Source organism: Pseudophryne corroboree, chromosome 4, assembly GCF_028390025.1.
Source record: "Pseudophryne corroboree isolate aPseCor3 chromosome 4, aPseCor3.hap2, whole genome shotgun sequence".
NCBI lineage: Eukaryota > Metazoa > Chordata > Amphibia > Anura > Myobatrachidae > Pseudophryne > Pseudophryne corroboree.
Genome location: NC_086447.1, coordinates 702,885,275 through 702,900,020, shown reverse-complemented (window position 1 = coordinate 702,900,020; position 14,746 = coordinate 702,885,275). Strand labels below are relative to the sequence as shown.

Below are 14,746 nucleotides of genomic sequence, written 5' to 3'. Positions count from 1 at the left end.
GTTGTTCAGCTTTTTCCCTCTGCCCTTACCTCTGGTAAGAAAGGACGATCCACGTACTCTTTCGCTTTCATTTGAACGAAAGGACTGCATTTGATAATGAGGCGCTTTCTTAGATTGTGAGGGAATATAAGGCAAAAAATTCGATTTACCTGCCGTAGCTGTGGAGACAAGGTCCGAGAGGCCCTCTCCAAACAATTCCTCACCCTTGTAAGGCAAAAACTCCATATGCCTCTTTGAGTCGGCACCACCTGTCCACTGTCGGGTCCATAAGACTCGCCTAGCAGAAATAGACATAGCGTTTATTCTGGAACCCAGTAAACTAATGTCTCTTTGAGCATCCCTCATATATAAGACAGCATCTTTTATATGCCCTAGGGTCATTAAAATGGTATCCTTATCAAGGGTCTCAATATCCGCTGATAAGGAATCTGTCCATGCTGCTACAGCACTACAAACCCAGGCCGACGAAATTGCCGGTCTGAGTAACGTACCAGAATGTGTGTAAATGGACTTCAAGGTAACCTCCTGCTTGTGGTCAGCAGGATCCTTGAGGGTAGCCGTATCTTGGGATGGAAGCGCTATCTTTTTTGATAAGCGTGTCAAGCCTTGTCTACCCTAAGGGAGGATTCCCACCGTATTCTGTCCTTTGGCGGGAAAGGATACGCTATAAGAATCCTTTTAGGAATCTGCAGTTTTTTGTCTGGAGTTTCCCACGCTTTATCGCATAATTCGTTCAGCTCATGTGAGGAGGGAAAGGTGACCTCAGGTTTCTTTCCCTTATACATGTGTACCCTCGTGTCAGGGACAGGGGGGGTTCCTCTGTGATATGCAAAACATCTTTTATTGCAATAATCATATATCGAATACATTTAGCCACTTTTGGCTGTAATTTTGCATCATCGTAGTCGACACTGGAGTCTGAATCCGTGTCGGTATCTGTGTCTACTATTTGGGATAGTGGACGCTTCTGAGACCCCGAAGGTCCCGGCGACATTGGGACAGACATGGGTTGACTCCCTGACTGTACTCTAGCTTCAGCTTTGTCTAATCTTTTGTGCAATAAATTAACATTAGCACTTAAAACGTTCCACATATCCATCCAGTCAGGTGTCGGGACTGCCGACGGAGACCGTACATTCATACACTCCCCCTCCTCCTTAGGTGAGCCTTCAACCTCAGACATGTCGACACACGCGTACCGACACACCACACACACACAGGGAAGCTCTTTTCTGAAGACAGGTTCCCCACCAGGCCCTTTGGAGAGACAGAGAGAGAGTATGCAAGCACACACCCCAGCGCTATATGACCCAGGAAAAAACACAGAATGTTTACCCAGTAGCGCTTTTCAAGTATATGCGCCATTTATGTGACCCCCCTCTACTTTAAAACCCTCTTTCACCGTGGTATCAAGCAGGGGAGAGTCCGGGGAGCTTCCTCTCAGCGGTGCTGTGGAGAAAAATGGCGCTGGTGAGTGCTGAGGGAGAAGCCCCGCCCCCTCGGCGGCGGGCTTCTGTCCCGCTCAAAATTCTTAAAACATGGCGGGTGCTATTTTTATACATGTACAGTGCCCAGCTGTACATGTATATATGTACATTTGCCACAGGAGAGGTTTATATTGCTGCCCAGGGCGCCCCCCCTGCGCCCTGCACCCTTACAGTGACCGATGTGTGTGAGGTGAATGGGAGCAATGGCGCACAGCTTCACTGCTGTGCGTTACCTCTATGAAGATCAAGCTGTCTTCTGCCGCCTCTGAAGTCTTTTCCTCTCATACTCACCCGGCTTCTATCTTCCGGCTCTGCGAGGAGGACGGCGGCGCGGCTCTGGGACGGACGGCGAGGGTGAGACCTGCGTACCGATCCCTCTGGAGCTAATGGTGTCCAGTAGCCTAAGAAACAGAGCCCTGAAACTCAGAGAAGTGGGTCTGTTTCTCTCTCCTCAGTCCCTCGATGCAGGGAGTCTGTTGACAGCAGGCTCCCTGAACATAAAAAACCTAACTAAAATACTTTCTTTACAGGAAACTCAGGAGAGCTCCCTGAAATGCACCCAGTCTCCACTGGGCACAGTATCAAACTGAGGTCTGGAGGAGGGGCATAGAGTGAGGAGCCAGTGCACACCCAGATCCAAAGTCTTTCTTAAAGTGCCCATGTCTCCTGCGGAGTCCGTCTATCCCCATGGTCCTTACGGAGTCCCAGCATCCTCTAGGACATTAGAGAAATTAGCATTACTCAACACCACTTCAAAAATAAGAATTTACTTACCGATAATTCTATTTCTCATAGTCCGTAGTGGATGCTGGGAACTCCGTAAGGACCATGGGGAATAGCGGCTCCGCAGGAGACTGGGCACAAAAAGTAAAAGCTTTAGACTAGCTGGTGTGCACTGGCTCCTCCCCCTATGACCCTCCTCCAAGCCTCAGTTAAGATACTGTGCCCGGACGAGCGTACATAATAAGGAAGGATCCTGAATCCCGGGTAAGACTCATACCAGCCACACCAATCACACCGTACAACTCGTGATCTGAACCCAGTTAACAGTATGATAACCGTAGGAGCCTCTGAAAAGATGGCTTCCAACAATAAACAACCCGATTTGTTTGTAACAATAACTATATACAAGTATTGCAGACAATCCGCACTTGGGATGGGCGCCCAGCATCCACTACGGACTATGAGAAATAGAATTATCGGTAAGTAAATTCTTATTTTCTCTGACGTCCTAGTGGATGCTGGGAACTCCGTAAGGACCATGGGGATTATACCAAAGCTCCCAAACGGGCGGGAGAGTGCGGATGACTCTGCAGCACCGAATGAGAGAACTCCAGGTCCTCCTCAGCCAGGGTATCAAATTTGTAGAATTTAGCAAACGTGTTTGCCCCTGACCAAGTAGCTGCTCGGCAAAGTTGTAAAGCCGAGACCCCTCGGGCAGCCGCCCAAGATGAGCCCACCTTCCTTGTGGAATGGGCTTTTACAGATTTTGGCTGTGGCAGGCCTGCCACAGAATGTGCAAGTTGAATTGTACTACAAATCCAACGAGCAATCGTCTGCTTAGAAGCAGGAGCACCCAGCTTGTTGGGCGCATACAGTATAAACAGCGAGTCAGATTTTCTGACTCCAGCCGTCCTGGAAACATATATTTTCAGGGCCCTGACTACGTCCAGCAACTTGGAGTCCTCCAAGTCCCTAGTAGCCACAGGTACCACAATAGGTTGATTCATGTGAAACGCTGAAACCACCTTAGGGAGAAATTGAGGACGAGTCCTCAATTCCGCCCTATCCGAATGAAATATCAGGTAAGGGCTTTTATAGGATAAAGCCGCCAATTCTGATACGCGCCTGGCTGAAGCCAGGGCCAACAGCATTACCACTTTCCATGTGAGATATTTCAAATCCACTGTGGCAAGTGGTTCAAACCAATGTGATTTTAGGAACCCTAAAACTACATTGAGATCCCAAGGTGCCACTGGAGGCACAAAAGGAGGCTGTATATGCAGTACCCCTTTGACAAACGTCTGAACTTCAGGCACTGAAGCCAGTTCTTTCTGGAAGAAGATCGACAGGGCCGAAATTTGAACCTTAATGGATCCTAATTTTAGGCCCATAGACAATCCTGCTTGCAGGAAATGTAGGAAACGACCCAGTTGAAATTCCTCCGTAGGGGCCTTCTTGGCCTCACACCACGCAACATATTTTCGCCAAATGCGATGATAATGTTTTGCAGTTACATCCTTCCTGGCCTTGATCAGGGTAGGGATGACTTCATCTGGAATGCCTTTTTCCTTCAGGATCCGGCGTTCAACCGCCATGCCGTCAAACGCAGCCGCGGTAAGTCTTGGAACAGACAAGGTCCCTGCTGGAGCAGGTCCTTCCTTAGAGGTAGAGGCCACGGGTCCTCCGTGAGCATCTCTTGCAGCTCCGGGTACCAAGTTCTTCTTGGCCAATCCGGAGCCACGAGTATCGTTCTTACTCCTCTCCTTCTTATGATTCTCAGTACTTTTGGTATGAGAGGAAGAGGAGGGAACACATATACCGACTGGAACACCCACGGAGTTACCAGAGCATCCACCGCTATTGCCTGAGGGTCCCTTGACCTGGCGCAATATCTGTCCAGTTTCTTGTTGAGACGGGACGCCATCATGTCCACCTTTGGTTTTTCCCAACGGTTTACAATCACTTGGAAGACTTCTGGATGAAGTCCCCACTCCCCCGGGTGGAGGTAGTGTCTGCTGAGGAAGTCTGCTTCCCAGTTGTCCACTCCCGGAATGAACACTGCTGACAGTGCTATCACATGATTTTCCGCCCAGCGGAGAATCCTTGCAGCTTCTGCCATTGCCCTCCTGCTTCTTGTGCCGCCCTGTCTGTTTACGTGGGCGACAGCCGTGATGTTGTCCGACTGGATCAATACCGGTTGACCCTGAAGCAGAGGCCTTGCTTGACTTAGGGCATTGTAAATGGCCCTTAGCTCTAGGATATTTATGTGAAGAGACGTTTACATGCTTGACCACAAGCCCTGGAAATTTCTTCCCTGTGTGACTGCTCCCCAGCCTCTCAGGCTGGCATCCGTGGTTACCAGCATCCAATCCTGAATGCCGAATCTGCGGCCCTCTAGAAGATGAGCCTTCTGTAACCACCACAGGAGAGATACCCTTGTCCTTGGAGATAGGGTTATCCGCTGATGCATCTGAAGATGCGATCCGGACCATTTGTCCAGCAGATCCCACTGAAAAGTTCTTGCATGGAATCTTCCGAAAGGAATCGCTTCGTAAGAAGCCACCATTTTTGCCAGGACTCTCGTGCACTGATGCACTGACACTTGTCCTGGTTTTAGGAGGTTCCTGACTAGCTCGGATAACTCCCTGGCCTTCTCCTCCGGGAGAAACACCTTTTTCTGGACTGTGTCCAGAATCATCCCTAGGAACAGTAGACGTGTTGTTGGAATCAGCTGTGATTTTGGGATATTTAGAATCCACCCGTGCTGACGTAGCACTACCTGAGATAGTGCTACTCCGACCTCTAACTGTTCCCTGGACCTTGCCCTTATCAGGAGATCGTCCAAGTAAGGGATAATTAATACGCCTTTTCTTCGAAGAAGAATCATCATTTCAGCCATTACCTTGGTAAAGACCCGTGGTGCCGTGGACAATCCAAACGGCAGCGTCTGAAACTGATAATGACAGTTTTGTATCACAAACCTGAGGTACCCTTGGTGAGAAGGGTAGATTGGGACATGGAGATAAGCATCCTTGATGTCTAGAGATACCATATAGTCCCCTTCTTCCAGGTTAGCTATCACTGCTCTGAGTGACTCCATCTTGAATTTGAACCTTTTTATGTAAGTGTTCAAAGATTTTAGATTTAAAATTGGTCTCACCGAGCCGTCCGGCTTCGGTACCACAAACAGCGTGGAATAATACCCCTTTCCCGGTTGTAGGAGGGGTACCTTGATTATCACCTGCTGGGAATACAGCTTGTGAATAGCTTCCAATACTGCCTCCCTGTCGGAGGGAGACGTTGGTAGAGCAGACTTCAGGAACCGGCGAGGGGGAGACGTCTCGAATTCCAATTTGTACCCCTGTGATACTACCTGCAGGATCCAGGGGTCCACTTGCGAGTGAGCCCACTGCGCGCTGAAATTCTTGAGACGGCCCCCCACCGTGCCCGAGTCTGCTTGCAGAGCCCCAGCGTCATGCTGAGGACTTGGCAGAAGCGGGGGAGGGCTTCTGCTCCTGGGAAGAGGCTGCATGGTGCAGTCTTTTTTCCCTTCCTCTGCCCCGGGGCAGGAACGAGCGGCCTTTTTCCCTCTTGCCCTTATAGGGACGAAAGGACTGGGTTTGAAAAGACGGTGTCTTTTTCTGCTGAGAGGTGACCTGGGGTAAAAAGGTGGATTTTCCAGCCGTTGCTGTGGCCACCAGGTCCGATAGACCGACCCCAAATAACTCCTCCCCTTTATACGGCAATACTTCCATATGTCGTTTGGAATCCGCATCACCTGACCACTGTCGCGTCCATAACGTTCTTCTGGCAGAAATGGACATCGCACTTACTCTAGATGCCAGGGTGCAAATATCCCTCTGTGCATCTCGCATATATAGTAATGCATCCTTTAAATGCTCTATAGTTAATAATATACTGTCCCTATCCAGGGTATCAATATTTTCAGTCAGGGAATCCGACCAAGCCACTCCAGCGCTGCACATCCAGGCTGAGGCGATCGCTGGTCGCAGTAGAACACCGGTATGTGTGTATATACCTTTTAAGATATTTTCCAGCCTTCTATCAGCTGGTTCCTTGAGAGCGGCCGTATCAGGAGACGGTAACGCCACTTGTTTTGACAAGCGTGTGAGCGCCTTATCTACCCTAGGGGGTGTTTCCCAACGTGCCCTAACCTCTGGCGGGAAAGGGTATAGTGCCAATAATTTATTAGAAATCAGCAGTTTTTTATCGGGGGAAACCCACGCTTTATCACACACCTCATTTAATTCATCTGACTCAGGAAAAACCACTGGTAGTTTTTTCACACCCCACATAATACCCTTTTTTGTGGTACTTGTAGTGTCAGAAATGTTCAATGCCTCCTTCATTGCCGTGATCATGTAACGTGTGGCCCTACTGGACATTACGTTTGTCTCGTCACCGTCGACACTGGATTCAGTATCCGTGTCAGGGTCTGTGTCGACCATCTGAGGTAACGGGCGTTTTAGCGCCCCTGACGGTGTCTGAGACGCCTGAACAGGCACTAATTGATTTGTCGGCTGTCTCATGTCGTCAACAGTTTTTTGCAAAGTGCTGACATTGTCACGTAATTCTTTAATTACTACCATCCAGTCAGGTGTCGACTCCCTAGGGGGTGACATCACTAACACAGGCAATTGCTCTGCTTCCACATCATTTTCCTCCTCATACATGTCGACACAATCGTACCGACACCCAGCACACACACAGGGAATGCTCTGATAGAGGACAGGACCCCACTAGCCCTTTGGGGAGACAGAGGGAGAGTTTGCCAGCACACACCAGAGCGCTATATATATACAGGGATAACCTTATATAAGTGTTACTCCCTGTTATAGCTGCTGTATTTATATATTAGCTGCCAATAGTGCCCCCCTCTCTGTTTTACCCTGTTTCTGTAGTGCAGGACTGCAGGGGAGAGTCAGGGAGCCGTCCTTCCAGCGGAGCTGTGAAAGAAAATGGCCATTGTGTGCTGAGGAGAAAGGCTCCGCCCCCTTCACGGCGGCCTTTTCTCTCGCTTTTTTCAGGAAACTGGCAGGGGATAAATGCATCCATATAGCCCAGGAGCTATATGTGATGCATTTTTTTTTTAGCCATATAAGGTTTTTATATCGTTTTTATTGCGTCTAAGGGCGCTCCCCCCCAGCGCCCTGCACCCTCAGTGACCGGAGTGTGAAGTGTGCTGAGAGCAATGGCGCACAGCTGCAGTGCTGTGCGCTACCTTATTTGAAGACAGGAACGTCTTCTGCCGCCGCTTTCTCCGGACCTCTTCGCTCTTCTGGCTCTGTAAGGGGGCCGGCGGCGCGGCTCCGGGACCCATCCAGGCTGAACCTGTGATCGTCCCTCTGGAGCTAATGTCCAGTAGCCAAGAAGCCCAATCCACTCTGCAGTCAGGTGAGTTCGCTTCTTCTCCCCTTAGTCCCACGATGCAGTGAGCCTGTTGCCAGCAGGACTCACTGAAAATAAAAAACCTATTTAAACTTTTACTTCTAAGCAGCTCAGGAGAGCCACCTAGCTTGCACCCTTCTCGTTCGGGCACAAAAATCTAACTGAGGCTTGGAGGAGGGTCATAGGGGGAGGAGCCAGTGCACACCAGCTAGTCTAAAGCTTTTACTTTTTGTGCCCAGTCTCCTGCGGAGCCGCTATTCCCCATGGTCCTTACGGAGTTCCCAGCATCCACTAGGACGTCAGAGAAAATACAACTGCAAACAGAGGAAATGTAACAGAATGGCGCCCCTATTGATATACGTTTATGTAGTTATGTCCTTCTCTTTAAACATAAAGGATTCCATATATACACACTGCCGCCATCCATCTTCAGAAGAACACGTCAGCACTATCAACGGAATTCAAAAGTATTGTCATTAGTGCAAAAGATCCAGCTAATATCAGATGGCTCTTCAGAACAACTCTATATAACCCGGAATCTGACCACAGGCACACGACTCTCTCTCAGAGAACGTAGCCTATATGCGAGTGCCCCACTGATGCTCTATTACACCCACCCAGCAGCAAGCGGAGAAACAACTGAGGTGTGAGTGAATGAAGCGTCCACAGCTGCACATAGGGGTCTATTTAATAATCCCTGGATGTAGATAAAGTTGACGGAGATAAAGTACCAGCCAATCAGTTCCTTTCATTTTTCAAAACCAGCCTGTGAAATCGCAGTTAGACACTGATTGGCTGGTACTTTATCTCCATCCAAGGCTTAGTAAATAGACTCCTTATTTGACACATGCGCAGTGCGAAAAATGACAGGATCTGTCCGGAAAACGGACTTGCGTACAACCCTGAATGTAAGCAGCTTTGAGGAGCTGGACATATAATCATTATGTGGCAGCATACCACAATCAATTCATTATTTTGTTTGTTTTATTTGTGCATTACCTAATGTTACTTCATATACACACATGTATACACACATATAGGATTTACTAACAAGTCCTACAAAACACAGCATTCTACAAATTTGCTTATAATGCAATTTAATATAATTATATGTAAAAGGTTTTGTATTATTGTGCTGAATATTATACATAAAATAAGTGTTTATTTGAATCTGTCTGCCACAGAAGACTGCCATGTTAGGATCCCAACAGAAGGCCAACCTAACTGTGTGACAGAACGAATGTCATCACTCCTTCTGCTGTGTTCAATAATGGAAAAGAAGAAAAGCTCTTTTCTCAAAGAGAGCAGTGACAGATGATGAGACTTCAGCAGTATCAGTGCAAAACATGGGCCGTGCAATCTGTACACTGCATGCTATGTACTGATGCTTGTATTTACAGTAAGTAAAACTTGCTTAAACAACACACTTTTGCAGGTTACATGTAACAAACCACACATTTGTAAAGACAATGTCTCAGAAATTCCTTCTGTCATGAATATGAAAATATGATTCCACTCCATAATTACAGGGAGGAGTAATTCATTTCTCCTCCACAAAGACAAAGAGCAGCGGACTTCTACATGCAGAGACGAGAGTAATGCATACACGCTGGCACTGGCCAGAAACTAAATACTTGAAAACATATCTTGAAACAATGCAATGCTTTCAACGTTAATTGAAACGGTGCCAAGCCTTTTTAATATAGGCTCTCCCCAACATGGCAATGAATAGGCATTATGTTATTATACACAGACATCGGCACGCTAGCCAGGAATATCTACAGACAAAACAAAATACTTAAAGAAAATTAAAAACAGGGTGTATGCAGTGAGCAAAACAATACTGTACCACATTTTAAAACTATATGTTGAACTAAACAAAAAAAAGACTGAATTTATATTTCCTATGAAATAACAGTTTTGTAGAACCAAATAGTAACTCTGTATACTATAAGATGAAGGGTAAATTTGTATGTAAAAATGTTCAGGATATTTATACCCCCTACCAACAGTCTGAGGTGCGTTTTGAAGATCACAGATTAGACACCTGTAGCACTCTAGCTGTTGTGAGACTACAAGACCCAGCATACCCTGCCACAGTTTTATTATTTAGGGAATGCTAAATATGTGGCAGGGCATGCTGGGATGGTTAGTTTTACAACAGCTGGAGAGCCACAGGTTGGCCAGGCTTGGTGCTCAAGCCAATTAGCTCATATCATATGTTTGAAAAATTAGGAGCTTATTGGTTGGAGCACCATTTAAGTTTAGTAACGAGTGATAACAATATCACTCGCTATTGAATAAACCTTTTTAATCCTTGAAGATGCAGAGACTGGCATAACAGGAAGGATTGGATGAAATTTAAACAAGGAGATTTATAGAGTATTTGATTGTGCACTGCACACTTCACCTTTTGTGATGCTGGCAATTGCTCCTTGTGTCAGTGACCGGCTGCAAAATGTGAAGCTGCATCACACACATCACCAGCCCAGCAACATTGGGAAGCATCATAGCACAAAGTAGGAACTGCGCTCATATTATTAAATTATTAACATTTACTTATATTGCACTTTAAACTTAGTCTCTTCTTCCTCATTGTCAAATAAGGGGAGGGTTTCAGTTAAATCCCCAAGGGACTGGTGCTTAGTTACATGTCACCACCTAGTGTTTTGGACATCTAATTAGCCTGATTTCAGCAGGTTTGGGAATCACTGCTTTAAGGAAAGAGTCAAATAGGGCAGTCACATAAACAGTAACGTCACAGACCTTCTACTCATGAGATACAGTATGAACACAGGTCTAACGACATAAGGTGATCTTACCTGAGTTTGCATCATAGCTCGTTCAACACGACGTGAGCTTCCCCTTTCTAATCTGGTCCTCAGAAATAATGTAGTTGTTTGGAGGGCCCAGAATTTGGGTTGTGAAAGCAAACACTGAAATTAGACAACAGAGTTTATTGGTGATGCCAGTTTGTATTTAGCAATTTTCTGTTATTATGCAGGTTCTTGTACAATGGTGTATCAGTAAATCTATTAACCAATTAAGTGATCATATTTTCCTTACACAGTGATTACCTCCCCTCAAAACATGTACAAAACAAACAAGCAACTATGAAACAAATGAAATTGGTAGCTGAATAGAACAAATGCTTCATGTGTTTGTATGAACCGATATTAAAATTAGATTTTGCTCAAAAGTCTAAGAGGTTGATTCAAATACCGTAGCTTGCCCCTGTAAGTAAGCGCTGACATATGCCGCAGTTTTGGTAGCTCTGGAATCGCTGATTTTTGTACACAGACCCTTAGGGCAGGGTACAAATGTAAATCTGAGGCGAGATTGGGCCTCAAGAGGAGTTGCCTTTGCCAGCGAATTCATGAACTCTTTCCCCCTTTGTGGTTAACTGAACCCTTTGTGGTTAACCCAGCCAAATCTCATCCTAACCCTCTGTTCCACACTCTCTATGTACCCCGCCTGTGTTACCCCTGTCTGTCTATCCCTCACATTTAGAATGTAAGCTCTTACGAGTAGGGCCCTCTTCCCTCGTGTGCTTATCATTTCTCTTACTTTAATAATCTTCAACTGCATCAACTCCAGCAATCCTCTGCCACCTGATACTTATTTCAGTGTTATCTGCTGATGTAGCTATGTTTATTTACCCGGTACTTGTCCTATATTGTCTTCAACTGTAAGTTTCTGTTTCCTGTTTTGATTATTTGTTTATGTACTCTGTAATTGGGCGCTGCGGAACCCTTGTGGTGCCATATAAATAAAGGATAATAATAATAATAATAATAATTGACCCCTAAGAATAAATGCTGCATATTCAAACAGAAATTATTCAGCAAATGCATTCAGTGCAAATACAGTGTGTGAATAAGCCCTTAACACGTGTATTAAAAAATAGGAATTTAATACCTACCGGTAATTCCTTTTCTAATAGTCCGTAGGAGATACCGGGATGACATTAGTACCATGGGGTATAGATCGGGTCCAATGGAGCCTGGCACTTTAAGAAATGTGTGCTGGCTTTTCCCCTCTATGCCCCTCCCCCAGACTCAGTCTAGGAAAACTGTGCCCGAGGAGAGACTTTGAGAGAAGGAAAATAAGAAAGCGGTGAGGTAAAGAACCAACACAACACAACAAGAAAGGATAGTAGTGCTAACCAGAACAGAGGAAAGCAACGCTAACTACAACAAAGTATAGCAACGCTAACCAACAAGAACAGGGACAGCAAGAGCCGACACAAACAAGAACACTGACAACCAGGTAGGCAGGAACACGAAGCACTGAGGCGGGCGCCCAGAATCCCCTATGGACTACAAGAAAAGGAATTAACAGAAGGTATTAAATTCCTATTTTCGCTTACGTTCTAGGGGATACTGGGATGACATTAGTACCATGGGGAAGTCCCAAAGCTCCCAGAACAGGTGGGAGAGTGCTAAGACCCCTGCAAAACCGCCTGACCAAACTGACGGTCATCTCTGGCCAAGGTATCGAACCTATAGAACTTCCCAAACGTGTTCGAACCAGACCAAGTAGCTTCACGGCACAACTGTAAGGCCGAGACACCCCAGGCAGCCACCCAGGAAGAACCCACCGACCTTGTGGAGTGGGCCTGAATAGAACTTGGCAGCGGCAATGCTGCCAATGAATAAGCCTGTTGAATGGTCAACCTGAGCCAACGAGCAATGGATTGCTTAGAAGCAGCGTTGTAAAGGACAAAAAGACTTCCTGTGACGAGCGGCCCTCTTGACATTAATCCTCAAAGTTCTCACAACGTCCAAGGACTTCGGAGCGACCGATGTGTCAGACAGAATCGGAACCACTATTGATTGATTAATGTGAAAAGCCGATACCACCTTCGTTAAAAACTGCGGATGAGTTCTGAGCTCCGCCCTATCCTCGTGAAAAATCAAATACGGGCTCTTACAGGATAAGGCCCCCAATTCTGACACGTCTTGCAGAGGCTAATGCCAGTAATACGACAGTCTTCCAAGTGAGATACTTCAAATCCACCCTTTGCAAGGGTTCAAACCAGTCCGACTGGAGAAAATTCAAGACCACACTGAGATCCCACAGACCCATGGGAGGGACAAAAGGTGGTTGAATATGGAGAACACCCTTCAGGAATGTCTGCACTTCCAGTAGCACCACCAGCTGTTTCTGGAAGAAGATGGAGAGAGCCAAAATCTGAACTTTGATAAAGCCTAACTATATCCCATATCCATTCCTGCTTGTAGGAAGAGCAGAAAACGGCCAAGTTGAAACTCCACAGGAGAATATCTTCTGCCCTCACACCAAAAAATATATTTCTTCCAGATACGGTGGTAATGTTTTGACGTGAGCACCTTACGGGCCTGGACCATAGTTGAAATAACCTTGGAGAGAAGACCTTTTTCTGGCTAGAATCTCCCTCTCAACCTCCAAGCCATCAAACATAGCCGCAGTAAGTCTGGATAGACGAACGGCAATTGTTGAAGAAGGTCCTTGAGAAGCGGCAGAGGCCATCGTTCCACCAGAGGCATGGTCAGGAGGTCTGCATACCAGGCCCGTCGAAGCCAATCCAAGGCAAATCAGAATTGCCTGAACGCTTTCCCTTTTGAGTCTTTTTGGAACTCTCTGAATGAGAGGGATTGGAGGAAACAGATATACAAACTGGTCAGAGCGCCCACAGCTGCCGCCTGCGGATTCCTCATTCTGGAACAGTAACGACGGAGCTTCCTGTTGAGATGAGAAGCCATCAGGTCTATCTGCGGACAGCCCCACCAGTGAACCAGCTGTTGAAACACCTGAGGGTGAAGGCCCCATTCACCTGGATGGAGGTCATGCCTGCTTAGGAAGTCAGCTTCCCAATTGTCCACTCCTGGAATGAATATGGCTGAGATGGCCCTTGTGTTGGCTTCCACCCGGAAGTGTATCCTTGATACTGTACCTCTCGCATCGCGGCCCTGCTTCTTGCTCCTCCCCGTCGGTTTATGTACGCCACTGTCGTGGCATTGTCCGACTGCACTTGTATGGTCTGATTTTGGAGAAGAAAGGAGGCCAGTAGGAAAGCATTGTAAATTGCCCTGAGTTCCAGGATGTTGATTGGTAGTGAAGATTCCAGAATCGACCACCTTCCCCTGGGTCACAGCCCCCTAACCCCGGAGGCTGGCATTCGTTGTCAGCAGGACCCAAGATTGGGTACTGAAGCTACGACGCTCCACCAGGTGAGAGATCTGGAGCCACCTTTACAGGGAGATACGTGCCTTTGGCAACAAGATTATACACTGGTGCATCTGCAGGTGAGACCCTGACCACTTGTCCAGAAGATCCAGCTGAAACGGGCGGGCATGGAATATGCCGTACTGGATCGCCTCATAGGAGGCCACCATCTTGCACAGTAGATGGATGCAAAGATGAATTGAGACCTTGCGGGGTTTGAGTACCGAGCGGACCATAGCTTGGATTGTCAAGGCCTTGTACGTGGGGAGGAATACCTTCTGAGCCAGTGTCCAGTATCATCCCCAGGAACTGAATTCTCTGTGACGGTTCAAGGTGAGACTTTTGGAAATTCAGGATCCACACATGTTCTTTAAGAAGGCAAGTAGCCAAGTCGATGCTGTGTAGCTGATGCTCCCTGGACGCCGCCTTTATCAGGAGATTGTCCAAGTAGGGGACTATGTTGACTCCCATCATGCACAACTGCAGCACCATTACCGCCATGACCTTTGTGAACACACTTGGAGCTGTGGAGAGACCAAAGGGTAAGACCTGAAACTGGTAGTGGTGGTCCAGTATAGCGAACCGGAGGTAAGCCTGATGAGGAGGCCATATCGGGACATGTAGATATGCATCCTTGATATCCAGGAATACCAGAAACTCCTCCTCCTGACCGAAGATCACAGCCTTTAGGGATTCCATCTTGAATTTGAACACACAAAGAGACGGGTTCAGAGATTTGAGGTTCAAGATTGGCCGTACTAATCCATCCGGCTTTGGAACTACAAAGAGACTTGAGTAAAATCCCTTGTTGTGCAGTGGAGGAACTGGAACAATAATTTCAGTTAGAAGCAGTTTGTGAATGGCGTCTTGCAAGGTAACTCTTGCTACAGGTGAAGTTGGTAAGCCTGACTTGAAGTACA

General features: G+C 46.9%; 1 protein-coding gene across 2 annotated transcripts in view; it reads right to left on the bottom strand.

Annotated features, from left to right (window-relative positions):
* Positions 1–14,746, bottom strand: part of TTC27 (tetratricopeptide repeat domain 27) — an 880,123-nt gene that overhangs the window by 233,495 nt on the left and 631,882 nt on the right. For both annotated transcript variants that reach the window (XM_063917959.1, XM_063917958.1), the window contains one exon: positions 10,442–10,555. In XM_063917959.1, the coding sequence (XP_063774029.1) occupies positions 10,442–10,555 (114 nt within the window). The remainder of the gene's footprint in view (positions 1–10,441; positions 10,556–14,746) is intronic.